The sequence below is a fragment of the Eupeodes corollae genome, chromosome 1 (assembly GCF_945859685.1).
Source record: "Eupeodes corollae chromosome 1, idEupCoro1.1, whole genome shotgun sequence".
NCBI classification, from domain to species: domain Eukaryota; kingdom Metazoa; phylum Arthropoda; class Insecta; order Diptera; family Syrphidae; genus Eupeodes; species Eupeodes corollae.
The window spans coordinates 120,853,865-120,872,402 of record NC_079147.1 but is presented as its reverse complement, the minus strand read 5'-3'; the positions used below and the strand labels follow the sequence as shown (position 1 = coordinate 120,872,402).

Genomic DNA, 18,538 nt, shown 5'->3' with positions numbered 1-18,538 from the left:
GGTTCGACGAAAAGAGAAACTTTTTAGAAGGCAGGTTCGCCGTCTTTGGAGGAAACATCAATACTCCCGACGAGCGCGTCGAAAAACAATAGGCACGTTTCGAGAAAATGGACAAACAAATCAAAACCCTCACAAATGAACTAGAAAAAGTGCTCGCGAACCTTCTGATGAGTGCGCAAGGAAGAGACAAGTAAATCCTCCAAGTTTTGATTGGCAGATTCAGTGGTCAATCTACAAGAAACAGTTTGAAGCAGCAGCGTTAACAAACGGCTGGGACGATGACAAAAAATACATTTCTCTTGCGCTTGCTTTAAGAGGATCTGCTGCTGAACTGCTACAAACTATCCTAGCAGAAAAGAGTGTTGACATCACAGTCCTGGTAAACGCAATCGAACAGCGGTTTGGGAATAGCCACATGGCAGAAGTCCTGCGAGTTCAGCTAACAATAGGACACAGAAAAGAGGTGAAACTCTGGAGCAGATTCAGGCAGATATCGAGCGACTGGTTCACCTGGCATATCCAACGGCTTGCTGTTGAAGCCTTTGTGAGAGCTCTGGGCAATATAAATCTCCAAAGAGCTATCTGAACTGCCGGAAAACGAACACTACCAGAAGCATTGGATTTCGCTCTGACGATGGAAGCTAAAACTGATCTTGTGGCAGTGGCCTACCTGCTGCATTCATTACAAATAAAAGCATCGAAAGGGGGGTTTGTTGTAAGCCCCCTACCAGCAATAATATATACCCTATAAATATAAACAAATATCGTAAAAAAAAAACAAATATGTCTTTTAATCAAACTCTTCTGAAATTCGCTTGCATTGTATATAATTCTAACCAGCACAACCAACAGAGGTAAGTATTTTGGAATGATAGTTCTTATTTGATCTTAAGCATATAAACATCCTATTAAGAATATGTTTATCCAATGCACACCTCAATTTTATATTGCATGCCGTGGAGATGCTAATGTTGTGCTAATTAAAAAATCCAACTATGAAAGTATATCCCACAACCAATTTATCACTGAAAATCCAACTAATGTTGAAATGAAAAAAATACATACGGTGCTAGAAATCCAACCACTGATAAGTATTCCCAATTAGAATCAAACTGTTGGAAATGCATCCCAATATTTTTGCGTTCCGAACGTGAATTTTTACGTTTTTGCGTTTTAACGTAAACGTGAATTTTACGTATAGACCTCTGTTATAAAAATTAAATTAAATAAATAGTGGACGCAAGAACTTTTTACTTCTTTAAATAGAATAAACAAAATGCCAAACAAAAATTAAAAAAATATTTTGGAATTATATAAGCTCCCAATCCCTCACAATTGCACCACAAATGTTGTTATATTGAAATGCATTTTTAATTATGTTGCGACAAATATTTTTTTTCAAAGTCGAAAGTATGAGTATATATATGGTTCTTTTTTTTTTTAAAAAGTGAAAACTAAAAAAAAAAAATCAGTTCACCCCATGAATTCGCAAAAAATATTGGAAAAAATGAATACACTTTGCATTTTTTTGTCTAAAAAGTAACTATAACTATTAAAAAAAATGTAAAAAGCAAATATCTGCACATATCTTTAGATTTTGAAAATAAGTAAAATAAGTTGAATTGACTTAGCTGGCTGTTATAACTTGGAAGTTTTATCAAATATTGCACCTTTGCCACAATGCAAATTTGCCCTATTTTTCATAGTTTTTCACAATTTTTCTTGTAATAAATAAATAAATTAAAAAAAAAAAATCGGTGCTATTTATAAAAATGGATTGTTTTTTGGAAATAATATAAAAAAAATAAAAAAATGATATTTAACACACTACCCAATTGCTTTTCGCAAGTAACTACCTGAGTTTAATGATATTTTAGTGATTCTAGTCCTGTTAAAGAACAAACATTTTTTTTAATTTTGTATTTCTTTATAAATATTTAGCCCAATCAAAACCCGTTTATTTCGTTTAAATATTTAAAAAAAATGTGAGTCATTTTATTTACATGAGACATGCCTTAAATGAATTCCATACGAAAATGAAATTCACAATAGAACTGGAAAACCAAAATGAAATAGCCTTCTTGGATTTAAAACTTATAAGGAAAGACAGTAAGATTTCATTTGACTGGTACAGTAAACCAATTGCATCAGGCAGAATAATTAACTATTTATCCTCACAACCCACAAAATATAAACAAATACAGTCAAAAACCTAATAAATAAAGTTCTGGATCTAAGTGACACCATCTACCATAGCAACAACATCAGAAAAATAAGGACGATTTTACAAATTAATAACTTTCCAAACAACATAATTAATAGCCTAATCAACGAAAAATTACATAAAATACTCAACAAAAATAACCAAGCAACAACAAAAATAGACTCTGGCAACCCTAAATATTACTCAGTCACATATACTCCTCATCTCACTGACAAGAAAACACTCAATAACACATTACCAATAGACAAAGGAAATGCCATTTTTCGCTCATAAAGCTAACGTAACTTTAAATTCAATATTTACAAACAACAAACCAAAAAAAAGAGACAATAGACCATAACAACGTTGTATACGAAATTCCATGCAAAGGAAATGATAGAGAATAATATGGGAGAATTTAAACAGGTACAACAAAGAGAAAACTGAGTGTGAGACTACTAGAACACGAAAGAGATTTAAGGAAAAAGAGAGCAAACAAAGCACTCTCAGAACACATGAAAGGCAATTGCCATATGGCATATTTTGACAATGTTAAAATACTAGACAAAGAAAAGCGCATGACCACCCGCTTCACTCTGAAGAGCTTGAGTATCCAGCAGAAAATTGATAAGACGATGAATCATCAGGAAGACGTCGACAACATTAGTGCTTTGTATGTATATAAATATAAAATAGTAAGTTTTTAATTGTACAATTTTTGTACCTATAAGAAATGTTTTGTACTAACGATGTATTTAAATATACATATATATGTAGCTAAATAAATCCCCTGAAGAAGCTGGAAAACAAATGGCGAAACGTATGGTAAAACCAAGATGAATTAGTTTTATTTTATTATTAATCGCATCCAACTCATTGATCATCAAAGCCGAAGAAACAAAAAAAAATGTCTCATTAATAGGTATATTGTTTTCTGTAGTTTTACCATTTAAAAACATGAATGAACTTACAATAAAAAAAAAACCTTCAAAAAATATCATTCAAACACTAACATAATATCTCCTATTTTCTTATTTAAAAATGTAGCGGTTTCCTTTGTATTTTTAATTTCTCTTTTCATTGGCTGAGACATTTGACGTTATTTGGAAATTATCTGTTTTTTTTTACTTGAAGCACGATCTTCATATTCAGTTGTTAGACAAATGGCTTGGGTAAAAGTTAAATGGATTGTGCAATTTTTGTGAGTAGGCATACACGGTGAGCATGTTGGTGTGATTTGTTGGGCAGCGCTTCGCCATACAAGGGCCAACATGTTCATAAACTTCATTTTTTGTTTGAGTGTTGTGAATGCAAGATGTGCGACACAAGTGCGGATGATGCAATAGCATGAAATTTTCAAAAAATTGTTTGCATTGCGACGACATCTTAATGCAACGAAAATAACTACATAAATGACGAATTGTTGTCACACAACGCCATACACGACCAACATGTTGTAAACTTGCCCATACACAGCCAACATGTAAGCATAAACCGTGGATTTGTTGGCCAACATGCCCATACACGAATAATTTTGAGTCCAACACTAACAAATCACACCAACATGTTCAGCTTTACGTTTCGTTTTCGTTCTTTCGAAAGCACTCATACTTTCTCGTTAACCCTTAAAAATATAAATGTAGTAGGACAGATTTGTATGATATATGCTTCTTTTTCCGTTGTTAAAAATACAATAAGTCGATAACACGAAGATGAAACAAGAAAGAAGATTCTTTTTATTGTTTCGAAGGGACATTTAAGAGCGGTATATGAGACATTGGTATTGCCTTCAAGCTGTGTGAAAGTCATGTTTATGTCGAATGTAAGTCTGTTCAGTCAGGCAGTAACTAAATTTGAAATTTAAGGGAATTTAGCATAGTTTTTTGGCAAGCAGTCACTTTTGTGCGAAGGAAAGCTCTCCCATAAGACTTTTTCCTTCACATATTTATGGCATCGAGTGAGTATATTCAAAATAATTCTATAAGTTTTTTTGTATGATGACGAATAATCTGTATTATGATTTTTGAGTGGTTAGTAAATCTTCGTATGCATGGTTAACATCGTTTTCAAACACAGAAAAACTTTTACAACAGTGAATCGAAAATAACCTTATTAAAAAATCCTTTGGGAAATACATAAAATACATATTTTGCAGCTAAATGCTGTCACATCTCACGAAGAAAGACTGTTTGGTTTTTTGTCAATATTTTTTACCGCGCAAACGTCTATTCTTGAACTTTCACTTGCCAAAAATAAGATGGTATAGTATAAGGCAACAACTTCGCAGTAAAGTTTTATGTATATGAGTATATACGAAAAACATATTGGGGTGGTTTAGGTACAAAAATGAAATTGTTATTTGCTCAGCAAATCTAAAGACGTAATGTAGGAAAAACAGAGTGGGGTGATTGAGTAAGGAATATGGAATTGCTATTTGGGTAGCACTATTATGACGTGTTATGGAAAGGAGAAAATGAGAATAAAACAAAATATGTGTTTTGTATAACAACTTATAAAGCTTTGTTCTGACGAGTAGAAAAGAACTAAGTAAATATATGTAAATGTTTTCAGGAAGATACTTGAATGTATTTGAGGAGAAAATCCACCATCAAAGAATCTCTAGTGTGTTATATTCGCATAAAAAGTCTTAGAGTTATTTTCTTAAGACAATTATGTAAAGCTTTTTTACCCATACCTAAATGTAAATAATATGTGTATATATACATATTCATACCATAATAATAAAAGTACACTATATTGAACACTACATAGTTACAGCAGGCTAAGAATGGAAGAGAAATTATTTCCATTGGGTGGGTGTTCTACCAATTAGGATCTGGGAGAAGTGACAGGTAAGATTTTATTTTTTTTGTGGTTTAACGAAGTAACATAAATAAGAATTAGTAATAGTAAATTGTTCTTTAACTTAACATGTCAGTTAAATACCTTATTTAATTTTATATATTCCTATAGATATGCGATATACATATATTGAAATAAAAATGTTGTTGTTCTATATACAACAAAAAGTAGGTACCTACAGTGGTAGATATGGGAAGAGTAGGTACGTTAACTTTGGTCATAAGATATAATAACGGTTTTTAGTTGAAGAGCTTTATATACGAGCACTTTTTCTATTAGAAAGGGGGTTTAATCAACAATCGTTTGAAAACAAGGGAATCAAATGAAGTTATACCTTCCTCAAAACCCAGAGTTCCACACTTAATAATACATTTTAAATAAAGTTTCTCTGGTCAATAGTTTTTGAAACAATTGACTTCACACTTAAAATTTATGAAAAAAGTTGAAATAATAAATTTGAGTATTATTTTTGTCATGAATATTAATACCAATAAAGAAGTGATTAAAAAGGTGTGATTTAATATTACAAGTGTTGCCGTAATTTTTAAATATGTTTGTTTAGATCTTAAGTCAATTTGTATAAAAGAGGTGAGATAGAAATTAATACAAAACAATTCTTGCATTAAGCTCCTCTAAAAAACACGTTATTTTATCTTGTAGCCAAAGCAGGGGCGAACACAGGTAGGGGTAGAAGATGAAGGGTTTCTTACTTTTTGTATGAAACTAAGTATTATTATTTACACAAAGATGGAATGTTTTTATGGGTAAAAATGAAAATTGAAAACAGAAAATGACCTTATTGTATTCGTTTTTGAAACGATCTCACGGACACTTATGACACATTTAGATACCAAAACACCAAAAAATTGTTTGGTTCATTTAAGTTGTTTTAACTGTAAATTAAAAAATACAACTTTTAACTTGACCTTTTTCACTTCTTGAATTGTGTCACAAAAATATTTTAAAACAAAAACAGAAACCCTGTTTGCTTTCGTCGCGTTTTTTTCTAACATAAATTGGGTGGCGCAACAGTCCGTTGAGAACTAGGGCCTATAGTGACTTACAACTCTCAACCATTCCTGTGTGCAAGTAATGTTGTCAGGAATGGAGGGGACCTACAGTTTATATGCCAAATCCGAACGGCTAATTTGAGAAAGCACTTTTTCATGACAACAGTTACTCTTGGAGAATTTGTCAATTCCTCGCACGGGGCAGTACCCGTGATAGACTTTTTTAGATGGCGTAGGCAGGAATCGAACCCAAGACCTCTGGCATGACAGTCCAACGCACTTACCATAATGCCACTATTTTTTGCGTTTAGATTGATGAAATGTCAAATGGAAATGGAAAAACAGAAAAGAAGCACACAAAAATTGGGTGGTGAGTTTATGCAGACAGTGAGAAGAGTACATTTAGAGTTATTTTGATGGACACTTCAAAGTTTTTTGTTTTTTTTTTTTTTTAATGAAAAGGGAGTAAGATTCCTATTTTTCAGGTAGGTGTTCAATCGGGTAAAGTAGAGCTTTCGTTTTTTGTTAGTTGGTAGCATTCCAACATGCAGCAAAATATTAAAATATTGATATATGCCTTAGTCTTTTTTTGTTTTTAAATTTTCAAATAAAATGCCTCGTAACTTAATTTATTCAATCAGTTGCTTATTTTTGACGTTTAATAGATTTAGAAACAGCTTTAACATACATAGGTTTCGTTAGGTTTCTTTTAAGACTCCAGGTTATCGTTTTAAAATGGGTTTATATTGTCTATGAATAGCATAAGCTGAGGTTCAATTTAATAAAGACAAAATTAGAACTTATCAAGGAACTATGAATACGACCTTATGTCTTCGTTTCAAAGGTTCGGAACGCATTCAAAACCATTATTTCTAGTATTTTCACGGTGCGTTTAAGAAAAAAACTTGTTTGACAATTTCAAAATTCAATTTAGCAATCTATGGTAAATTTAAATATGCGAATACAAACAAAAGGGAACTGTGAAAATAGAAAAATCTCATCTTTTTGTTTCTGTAACTCACATTTATTCATGAGTGAGTTCAGCCTAAGAATGATGGGATCAACTAGGGAAATAAGACATACAAACTTATACATGCATAATGCATACAAAAATTAAGTTTAAGCTTTGAAGTCAAAGTCAAACTGTTTTGTCAATCGTGAAAAAAATCATATTTGCATTCATGTAATTTTTATTCACGCATGTTTCTAAGTAGCTACCTATATAAAATAGTGCCAAAAACGAAAAAAATACTTGACATTTAAAATTAAAAAAAATATACAATATTCTTTATTTGGGGAGAGTACGATAACTTTGGCGACAAAGTTTGATGACGGATTTGTATAGAACAGTTAAAAACAAGCATTTTTTACTATGGGAGGGAGGGGTCTATCTAACCCCGTTTAGGCGGTAGGGGCAATTTAAAAAAATATGTACATTAAATGGAAAAAAAATTAAAAAACAACGGTAATACTTACAATTAAGTTTTATACCTTTTTTTAAAGCCAACATTTTTGTCTATTAGCTTGTTTTTAAATCAAGTAAAAACTATGCATAGTTTTTGAAAAAAATAAGCTAATTGACAAAAATGTTGGCTTTAAAAAAAGGTATAAAACTTAATTGTAAGTATTACCGTTGTTTTTTAATTTTTTTTCCATTTAATGTACATATTTTTTTAAATTGCCCCTGCCTCTTAAACGGGGGTGATAGACCCCCCACCCCTCCCATAGTAAAAAATGCTTGTATTAAGCCCCTCTACCAAAAACCGTTATTATATCTTGTCGCCAAAGTTATCGTACTCGTGCTCTTTTTTTTAAAACCTAAACGTACTGCGTTCAGAAAAATAACTTAGAGTTTAAGGTATTGATTTTTTCCAAAGAGAATAGTCGATTACTTTCGAAGTATAACATTCAAATTTGAAAAATTTTTAACTTATCTTACTAATGGTTAAATTTATTTCTCCGGCACCCAAAATAAGTTACAACAAAAGCTGTTCACCTGGAATACGTAAGATCATCGAGTAGATGTGCTCTTCACTGAAATCTTAAATGAGTCATTGAAAACCAGTTAAAATGCTTAAGGAAAACAGGCAACCTTGAAAACAGACTTGTGTTGTATATTCACCGCAATTAAGCCATGAAACAACTCGAACTATAAGGAATAGTTTTCTTGAAAATAGAATTGCTGTTAAGAAAACCCTAAACGAGGTTTGGAGTTTGCGCGAGAACATTCAGAAAATCCATTTTCATTTTTGAAAAAAATGTTAAAAAATAAATTATGTGTCACAATAGTCCGTTAAGAACTAGGGACTAGTGACTTAAACACTTCAAACTATCCTGTGTACGAGTAATGTTGTTAGGGTTACAGTTTCATTACAAGAATTACTCTTGGATGATTTATCAAGTACCCGTGGAAAAAAATGTAGACGGCACAGGCAGGAATTAAACCCGAGACCTCTGGCATGACAATAATACGGACTTACTACCACTGTTACTCTAAATGTAATGGAGTTATTATTTTATCCATAGTAAATTATTTTAATCAGATGGCGAACGTAATGTGCAAGGTCCGGTTAACCAAGAACTAAATTTAAGTTTTGGATTCTCAAACTCAAAGTCCGGAGCTCAATCCAACTAAAAAATTGTGGGTGGCTTCAAAAGTCCTTTAAGTGAAATAAAATCCTTAATGCCTATAAAGAATGGAAGCAAATGTTATCCGACAAATGCTGACTGCAATATGTTTCTGATTATTTTTCCAGCTGAAACACACTTTCTTGTAAGTTTGAATAGTTCTGCCTAAAAATTTAACCGAAAGGTGAGCAGAAAGACTTAATATCAGCATCCGGACGTTTAAGATTTGGGAAAGAATTTTTTGGTGAGATATCGCTGTTACTTTATTTTATTATCTATAGTTAAAAAAAAGTCAACGGTAGAATCAAAGTGTTTACAATTAGGTATTCATATGGTTTGCTAAATTACTCACACATATGTGGAAGAAGAAGTGAAAGCGCACGAATGTTGAACGTATAAAACAATCTCAGATCATTATAATTTAATATATAGGTACAGAAGCATTTATTTTTACTTATGCGATAGAATAAAATGTAACCCCTTAGCGCAGCTTAAAAATGCAGAAAAGAAAACAAAAATCATTGAAAACAGCAAAAAAAAAACATTACCAATTCAACCAACTCAGCCACCACCTACAAATTAACTGCACACAGTCACAAATTGACTTGTCATTTATCTTCTTAATTGAAAAGGGGAGAGATTGGCAAATTGATTGTAACAAATACTCGCAGGTCGTGACGTGTTTGACAGTAGGACGGGAAATAATAACCTAATACATGAAGGCTAATTTTTGGCGTGAAAGGAAACCAGTTAATATTCAAGTTGTAGGAAGTCTTATAACTACATATGTATGTATATAGGCATATCCACAGAATCTTTCATTTTCAACAATTGAAACATTTTTTTTTTTTTATTTTGAGGCACATCTATAAACAAACATTTTCTTGATTGTTTATCATCTAAATAACAACAAAATAGTTGCGTGATTCATTTTGAAACATCGTTAATAAACATCTTCCGTTCTGTGCAGTAAAGTGGAAATGTGTGCATTCAATGAAAAACCCTATTCCATAATAAATTTTGATTTTGTAGTGTCGTACAGACTTTGAAATTTCAAAATTTAGATTAACAGCTTTTTTTACTATTGATTATTCGTTGAAAGTTAAAACACGGCCACTGTGAATGATTCTGTTATTACCTTTACTAAGACTACCTTCTACGAAATATCAATTATCAATTATTATAAATCAGTATAATATATGTTACAGCCAAATTTGATATTAATTTGTTTTTGTTACAGAGTTCAGTTTTTTTCAAATCTTACTAAAAGGAATCTATTTAATCCTGATTGATTCCTTATACTTCTTCACCATTCATATTCTATTACTATTGCAACGTTCTCCAGTAGTGTTTTAATTTTAAAACTAATGACAATTTAAGCACTTTGCGTGTATAACCATACATACATTTACATATATGTTTGAAAATTATAAATAAAATTAATGCTATATTTTCGTGAAGTGGTATTAAATTTATTTGTAGGTTGGAATTTGTCATAAAAGATTCTGCCAGACTTAGTAAAGTCTTCTCGAAGGAACATTGAATCCATCTTCTTTGAAGAAACCTGATGGAATGTGGACATCCTATCTAGTTGTGTCCTTATAAATACTGATGGCGAGGCGACACGTTTGCAACACCGAAACGCTTAGACCTCCAAATACTAATCTAGTTCAAGTAAATAAAATTATTTCTATTTTTACGAGAGAAAGCATTTCATGAGCTGTTAATAATTTCTTAAAATACTTTTATGCCGAAAGTGGGTAAGTGTAGCCATTTAGATGTAAGAGACATCATTTCCTACGATCGATAGAATTATATGGCAACCCATTTCATTTACCATCTTATGCACTCGCATCTTACAATTATTTATTATTATGCACTCTAAATATAACACGAAAGTCGAACCGCTTCTTATAAAAAATGTAACTGTTTAATTTTATATCCCTTACTTTATAATTTGTCAAAGCTTTTTTTATTCTTTCACGCATACCTTAAATGTTAGTACGATCATCAATACATTATAAATAAAGAAGTCACGTCACGTAATCTACTCGGTAAACTACGTGTAGTTAATTGGATAAACTACACGTTTGATTTGTTTCATTTACTACCCTACATTTGTTACGTGTGCTACCTTCACAAAAAACGTTAAATTTCAAAAATAATTTTAAAAAACGAGTGAATAAGTAACGACTAACGAGTGAAAAACACTGAACTATACATAAGAACCAAATATCTTGCGTAAATGAACTAAATCCAGTAATTCGAAGTTTTATGAAAGAAAAATGCAAATTTAATAATCATCTGTTTTATTTTTGTCGTTTATTTTAAGAGTATAGTGTATCCGACGACGAGAGTTAGTTTTTCACACTTACACAGTTATCTTTTAGATGCAATTTGTCAATTTGGTGGTTGAATGGACATTTCAAACTACGTTTTGACGTCTACCGCTACGTCTGCTACATTTAACTACGTTAACTACATTTAATTACATTAACTACCTCATTTATGTAGCAGACGTAGCAAATGTAGTAAATAAAAAAAAATCGCATTTCTGCCATCTCTGATTCCGACTGAACGGTCAAATTTTGTCTTTATCCCGCAGCGCGAAATATCTAGGAGTCATGCTAGATCCGCAGTAGGGCCTTCAATCGAAGATGATATTTGTACGTACATAGGCGTTGTACGTCCTATTTTGGGTTATGGACCTGTGTGGTTGCTTGAGCATAGCAAGAAATACACTATCAAAAAACTAAGAAAGGTTCAAAGAATAGCTACAGTGGCCCTTCGATCCCACCCGACATTTGACTTAAATGTTATTCTGCATCTCCTGCCAGTAGACATACACATTAAATATTTAGTATCGTGGAGCGCGCTTAGACTTAACGAATCAAACTATTTGTTTTCCAGACCATATGACATGATAACAAACAAACTGATTTCAGCGGATATTTTTGCAGTGGGCACTAAGAAGATTTTAAAGTCATTTTACCTGGCGGAAAACATTGTTTTAATGGCGAAAGACTTCGATACTACTCTTTACTGACGCGTTAAAGATTCAGCGTTGAGTTTGGTAGCAGATGAAGGGCAAAATTGTCTTAATTTATTTGACAAAATCCAATCGAAGGTGGAACAGTCTGCAACAAAAACCGTTCAATCGAACTTTTAGCCAGGATCACCGCAATAAGTACGGGACGTTAGCCGGTAGGAGGAAAACTGTAATTTACTTTCTATGTAAATGTCCTAACCTAGCTGGTTCTAGAATGTTAAGCTTCGGAAGGGAATTCCTTAAAGATCTTGTTAAACTCTCCAAGATAAAATCCAAACCCCTGATTTCCTTTCCGGATGCGATAAAATGACTCTAAGATCGCTAAGTTTATCAATACAAATCCGTCATAATATTATCTTTATTTATTTTTAGAATTTGAATGCCAGGAGACTGACGTGGTAACTTAATACTGAAACATGTTATACTGTTCAAACCTGAACCACATCGAAGAAACTAGAGTGTATATTGATAAAAGTGTTATGCACATAATATGTAAAACATAATCACGAACAAAACCGAAGACCACATAGAGCACAATGTATACCACGTATTACATACAAGAGCAAAACTCATCAGTTACAAACCAAAGCTAACAAGTTAACTAAAATGCTTAAAACTAAAATCACGCATCATTCTTTCTTTGTACGTTTACATCACAAGTCTTAAATTAAAATAAAACCTAAATTTGTAGTTAAAGAGATACTCTTATTATTTAAAAATTGTTTTTTTTCTATCAATGCACAACGCGCACAAACATTTGGTGCCTCCTGTGAGGACTCTTTAAACTACATTTTATATTTTAATCGTAAAATAATCAAAGTCAAATAAAACATAAAACGGCGTATCGAGTGATAATAGTCTACGGTACTTACCTAAATCAACCCGTTGCACTTACATAGAGGACCACGGTACATAAAAGTACCGTTTGTTATCATTTTTTGGACTGTGGAACTAGCTCACATACAGTTTTGAATATTGTGAAGAAGTTTCGCATTTATCATCCCGTGATTGCAGTCATCTGGAACAATCATCTTGGACGTACAAAAAAAAAATATAAAGGGTGCAGGTGAGTGTGAGACTTTCATTTGTTGATTAGAGTATTTTTATTAATTGCATAAAATAAAATGAGTGAGGTCTCAAAGCCAGAAGAAATTGTCAAGGTGAAGCGTGATTTGTTAAACAAAGTGTCAAAGGCTCTTAGGAATTACAAGAAGGATCCGATTGATCGCCATACGAAGACGTATTTTGAGGTTCGTCTACATTGGAACTTACAGATAAGTACTTTACTGAAGATGTTTCCGATTTATTTGAAGAGGAGTATATCAAGACATTTTCCACAATAAGTGAAGCCTTCAATCTCAAGTTCCCTTCACTGGCTATCGATGACAACAAATCATTAAATAATTCAGGGTCTGTAAAAAATGACGATGATGTTGGCCAAAAGGCAAGTAACACAAATTCTGTTCGGCTTCCTAGGATTCCACCACCTACATTTTCCGGTAAATACATCGATTGGCCAGCCTTTTATGATTCGTTTGTTCGATTAATACATTCGAATGCGTCACTTGCAAACATCAAAAGTTCCATTTTCTCAAACAATCATTGCCTAGTGATTTTGACAGCGATATACGTGACATTCACTTGACCGCTACAAACTACGTTAGAGCCTGGGAAACTTTAGAAAAAAGGTAGAATAATAAGCGTGTTTTGTTCACTCATTATATGAATTTGCTATCATCTCAACCATGCATTCAAAAGGAATTCGCTTCTGATATTAAACATTTACTTGATACTTCTCGCTTGTGTGTGAGTGCTTTGCTAAATCTAAAAATCGGAGTAGATCGATGTGACCAAATTATTGTTCATTACTTAGTGGGGAAATTGCCTCGAGAAACTCATCATTTGTGGGAACAAGAACTCGGTAAGTCTGTCGATATTCCTTCCTTCCAACAGTTTACGGATTATTAAGACACTAGGTACCGCATTTTAGAAGCGATGGAATTCCAGCAAAATTTGGTCACACCAACTCCTGCTAAATCTTTCAACTCCAACACTTTCAATACAAAGCCAGTTAACAAAACCAACAACAAATTCTTCCCTCATCGGGAAACATAAATCCATCATCTCGCTTCTTCGCAAACAAATCAACCAACGGCATGTTCAGCTTGCAAGGAGCCACACATTTTACGTCGCTGCCCCAAATTTCTTGCAATGGATTGTTTCGAGCGCAAGGCTATGGTCGATCAAGCCAAACTCTGCGTCAATTGTTTGTCCAGATTTGTATCTAGATCTCAAATTTTACTTCCCACTGCAGTTGTTAATGTCGTTACAACAGATGGCCAAACCTTTCGTCTCCGTGCTTTGATTGACCAGGGATCCACTGGTGCGCTCATCAGTGAAAGAACGGCCCAATCTTTGAATCTCGAGCGATTACCAATTATTTCGACCATCCAACTTGCAAATGGTCAGCGAACGTCTGGGAAATCCGTAGCAAACCTTATGATTCAATCTCGCATAGACAATCAATGCTCATTCTGCGTTTTCGCTTCTATAGTAAACAGTGTTACGCACAACTTACCATCAACAAGTGTCAAGTGTCATAATTGGTCGCATATTAGTGAATTAGAGTTGGCAGATCCAGAATTTTATAATTCTTCATCTATAGATCTACTTTTAGGTGCTGACATTTTAGCCAAAGTTTTAATAATGGGAGGTCTGCGAAAAGGTGAAACAAATAAGCTGGTAGCCCAGTAAACCAAATTGGGATGGATCATCTCTGGCGAAGCTTTTGAACCCACTCCTTAGACCCCATTGCCATCAACAATCTCATGTTAGCATGTTTCGCTTGAACAACTTGATGCTCTTGTAAAGAGATTTTATACACTCGAAAGCATTCCTACGGAGTAACAATACACCATAGAATAAAAATGGTGTGAAGAGTTCTTTAAGCGAACTCATAAACGTCAATATAACGGCAAGTACGTGGTTCGTCTGCCTTTAAAAAGTTTATTCGATTCGAAAATGACATTGGGGAGATTAAAACAAATGGCTTTAAATAGATTTTATTTAACTGAGCAGAAACTAAACAACAATCAACTCTTACGAGCACAATATGCTAAGTCCATAAAGGAATATTTTGACCTTAACCAAATTGCTCCAGTGGAAACAACGGAAAACCAACATCGTCAATTCAGCTTCAGCAATATTCCTTCATATACATGTTGCGTGCTCCCTCATCATGACGTAATAAAAACCGACAGCCTCACCACCCAGTGCCGTGTTGTTTTTGATGCTTCGGCCACAACATCTAATGGAACATCACCCAATGATATATTATGCAATGGACCCGCTCTTCAAAATGATTTGGCAGCAGTGTTGCTTAACTGGCGTCTGCACAAATTTTTCATCACGGCAGATGTAAAGAAGATATATCGCTGTATCGATATGAATGAAGAAGATTCCCAGTATCAACGTATACTTTGGCGCAACGGAAATAATGACATTCAAGAATTTCGTCTCACCACTGTCACCTTTGGAACTGCTTCAGCTCCGTATATTTCCGGTGGCCTACCAAGTATTAAAAGAGCAGATGTACGTCGATGACATTTTCACTGGAGGAGACACTATAGACAAGGTTATGCAAGTTCGAAATCAGAGTTTGAAAGCTCTAAGAGTAGGAGGTTTTGAATTGCATAAGTGGGCTTCAAACACAACGGAACTACTTGCTGGGATCCCATTGCAACAACAAAGCAGTGCTACTGCTCTAGAATTAAACAGTGATGAAGTCATCAAAACTTTAGGTATGAATTGGCAGCCTGGTCTCGATCAGTTTCGCTACAAAATAAACTTTGACCTTCATCAAGGTACAGTCACTATACGAAGCATTCTATCTACTATAGCTAAATTTTTTCACCCTCTAGGTTTCATCAACCCCATTATCGTTTCTGTGAAGATTATTTTGAAAAGACTGTGGTCATTGAACATCAGCTGGGATGAACCAATTTCAGGTGATCTTTTGGTTGACTGAAACAACATTTTGGAAGATTTACCAAACATCAGTCAGATTCAAATTCCGCGCTGGCTAAAATTTTCACCTCAGTCAATGAGAAAAGTTGAGATTCACGCCTTTTGCGATGGGTCAACTCAAGCTTATGCCTCTGTCGTTTATTTACGCATACTAGATGACCAGAATACATTTCATACCAATTTAATCACAGCTAAAAGTAAGGTCACCCCGAAACCACCAATTAGTATTCCAAAAATTGAATTGTGTGCTGCCGTTTTAGGTATAAAACTAGTACAATGGGTAACAAAACACATACAATTGCCCACAACTGCGATTTCAATTTTTTACTGGACAGATGCAATGATAGTTCTTTCATAGATTCGTGGGGATGCTAATAGATGGCCTGTATTCGTAGCAAACCGAGTTGGAATTATTCATGCAGCATGAAACGTTAACCAATGGCATCACGTTGCAACTCATGATAATCCAGCTGATCTCTCTTCTCGTGGTACAACATCCACACAACTAATAAATTCTGATTTATACTGGCATGGACCTAAATGGCTAAGTGCAGCCCAAGAATTATGGCCAACTTCCAACTGGACATTTCTAGAAACCAAACAGATTATTAATGCTCTTCTGGAACTACCGTCAGAATCATTTTTAAAAAGGTATTCAAATTTCTCACACTTGCGTCGAATTGTGGCTTGGATACTTCGCTTTGTTTACAATTGTCGTTGCAAAAAGAAACTAGATGAGACTCACAAACGAAAAAAAAGAACTCTCAAGGTTGAGGAGCTAGATCTTAGTCTCATAAGGTTGGTACGACTTGTTCAAACTGAATGTTTTCCTTCTGATTTACAGGCATTATTGAAAAAAGGTGCTGTTTCAAACAAAAGTCAGTTGGTAGGGTTAGCGCCTTTTCTGGACAACGACAAAGTACTGAGAGTAGGAGGACGCTTGCAACGCTCTGCTTTATCATTCCACGAAAAACATCCGATGATTCTTCCAAGGGATCATCATTTGACAAACCTAATCATCAGTTATGGTCACCAAACTACTTTACATGGTGGAATGCTACTCACAGCATCGTTCCTTCGGAAGAAATTTTGGATTCTCAGCGTTAGGAAAGGAATTCAGGATGTAATAAGATCTTGTATTACCTGCTTCAAGGAAAAACCACGAACAACACAACAATTGATGGGCAGCTTACCCGCAGCCAGGGTAAATCTATCGTTCAGGCCATTTCTAGCCACAGGTGTGGATTATAATGGTGCGATAGAACTCAAAGCATCAAGATATCGAGGTAACACCACGTATAAAGGGTATATCGCAATCTTCATTTGCCTTGCAACCAAGGCAATCCATTTGGAAGCAGTTACAGGAATGACAACAGATCAGTTTTTATGTGCGTTATACCGTTTTATTGGAAGACGGGGATTATGCCATGATATATACAGTGACTGTGGCACTAACTTTATTGGTGCCAACACTGTTCTTAAAACCAATGCAAAAAAGTTCATTGAATCGATTGATCGAGAAATCGCTCCCCAATTAGCAGAAAAGGGCATCCAGTGGCATTTTAATCCACCCCACTCTCCGAATTTTGGTGGATTATGGGAGGCTAATGTAAAATACGTCAAACACCACCTCAAACGAATTACAACTGGGACTTCGCTAACCTATGAAGCCTTATCGACCATTCTTGTGAGAATAGAAGCCTGTCTTAATTCTCGACCATTGTGCCCACTCACCTCAGATCCCCATGACTTGACTGTGCTCACTCCGGGTCATTTCTTAATTGGAGACTCTTTGCTAGCACGACCAGAATCACCTGCTCCCGAAACCACACTCCGACGTCAATATCTTTTACTACAGCGGATGTTTCAACAATTTTGGTCACGATGGTCAGCAGATTGACTATCACATCTGCAATCAAGACCAAAATGGTGTCAACAACATGAAAATCTTCAGGTCAATGACCTTGTTCAAAGCTGAACCACATCGAAGAAACTAGAGTGTATATTGATAAAAGTGTTATACACATAATATGTAAAACATATTCACGAACAAAACCGAAGACCACATAGAGCACAATGTATACCACGTATTACATACAAGAGCAAACCTCATCAGTTACAAACCAAAGCTAACAAGTTAACTAAAATGCTTAAAACTAAAATCACGCATCATTCTTTCTTTGTACGTTTACATCACAAGTCTTAAATTAAAATAAAACCTAAATTTGTAGTTAAAGAGATACTCTTATTATTTAAAAATTGTTTTTCTTCTATCAATGCACAACGTGCACAAACACATACACATTTTTGAAAGTATTAAAATGAAATTTAATACAAATTAGTTAAAATATCTTAGGATTTAAAATCACTTAGTAACAATTAAAAATAATTATCAATGTGTAATACCTACTGGCAGAAAATACAATATCAATTTTCAAAACGGACTTTTGTCATTTAACGTAACGTTATTCACTAATCTTTTACTACATTCACATAGTTTTACTTAATATTTTTAAGTAATAAACGAACAAATATAATAAGACTTTGTATATATGATGGTTGAGACATCGAGTACTTTTGTATTTTTTTTTTTTTCGAAAATAAAACAAAGAAAATTCGAATTAAAAAAAAATCATCATCAAGCTATTTATAACCTTCCCCTGGATTACTATTTATACAATTGTGCGTGTCTCATTACGTTATCAGACATCAGTTATCACAATATTTTTCTATAACTACTTATTATCAGACTTACTTACC

At 33.9% G+C, this 18,538-nt stretch overlaps 1 protein-coding gene across 1 annotated transcript; it reads left to right on the top strand.

The window, feature by feature from the left end:
- The first annotated feature begins 16,757 nt into the window (after window positions 1–16,757).
- Window positions 16,758–17,678, top strand: LOC129943377 (uncharacterized). Its single transcript, XM_056052774.1, has one exon. The coding sequence runs from the start codon at window positions 16,758–16,760 to the stop codon at window positions 17,676–17,678; it is 921 nt and encodes a 306-aa protein (XP_055908749.1).
- The last annotated feature ends 860 nt before the right edge of the window (window positions 17,679–18,538 follow it).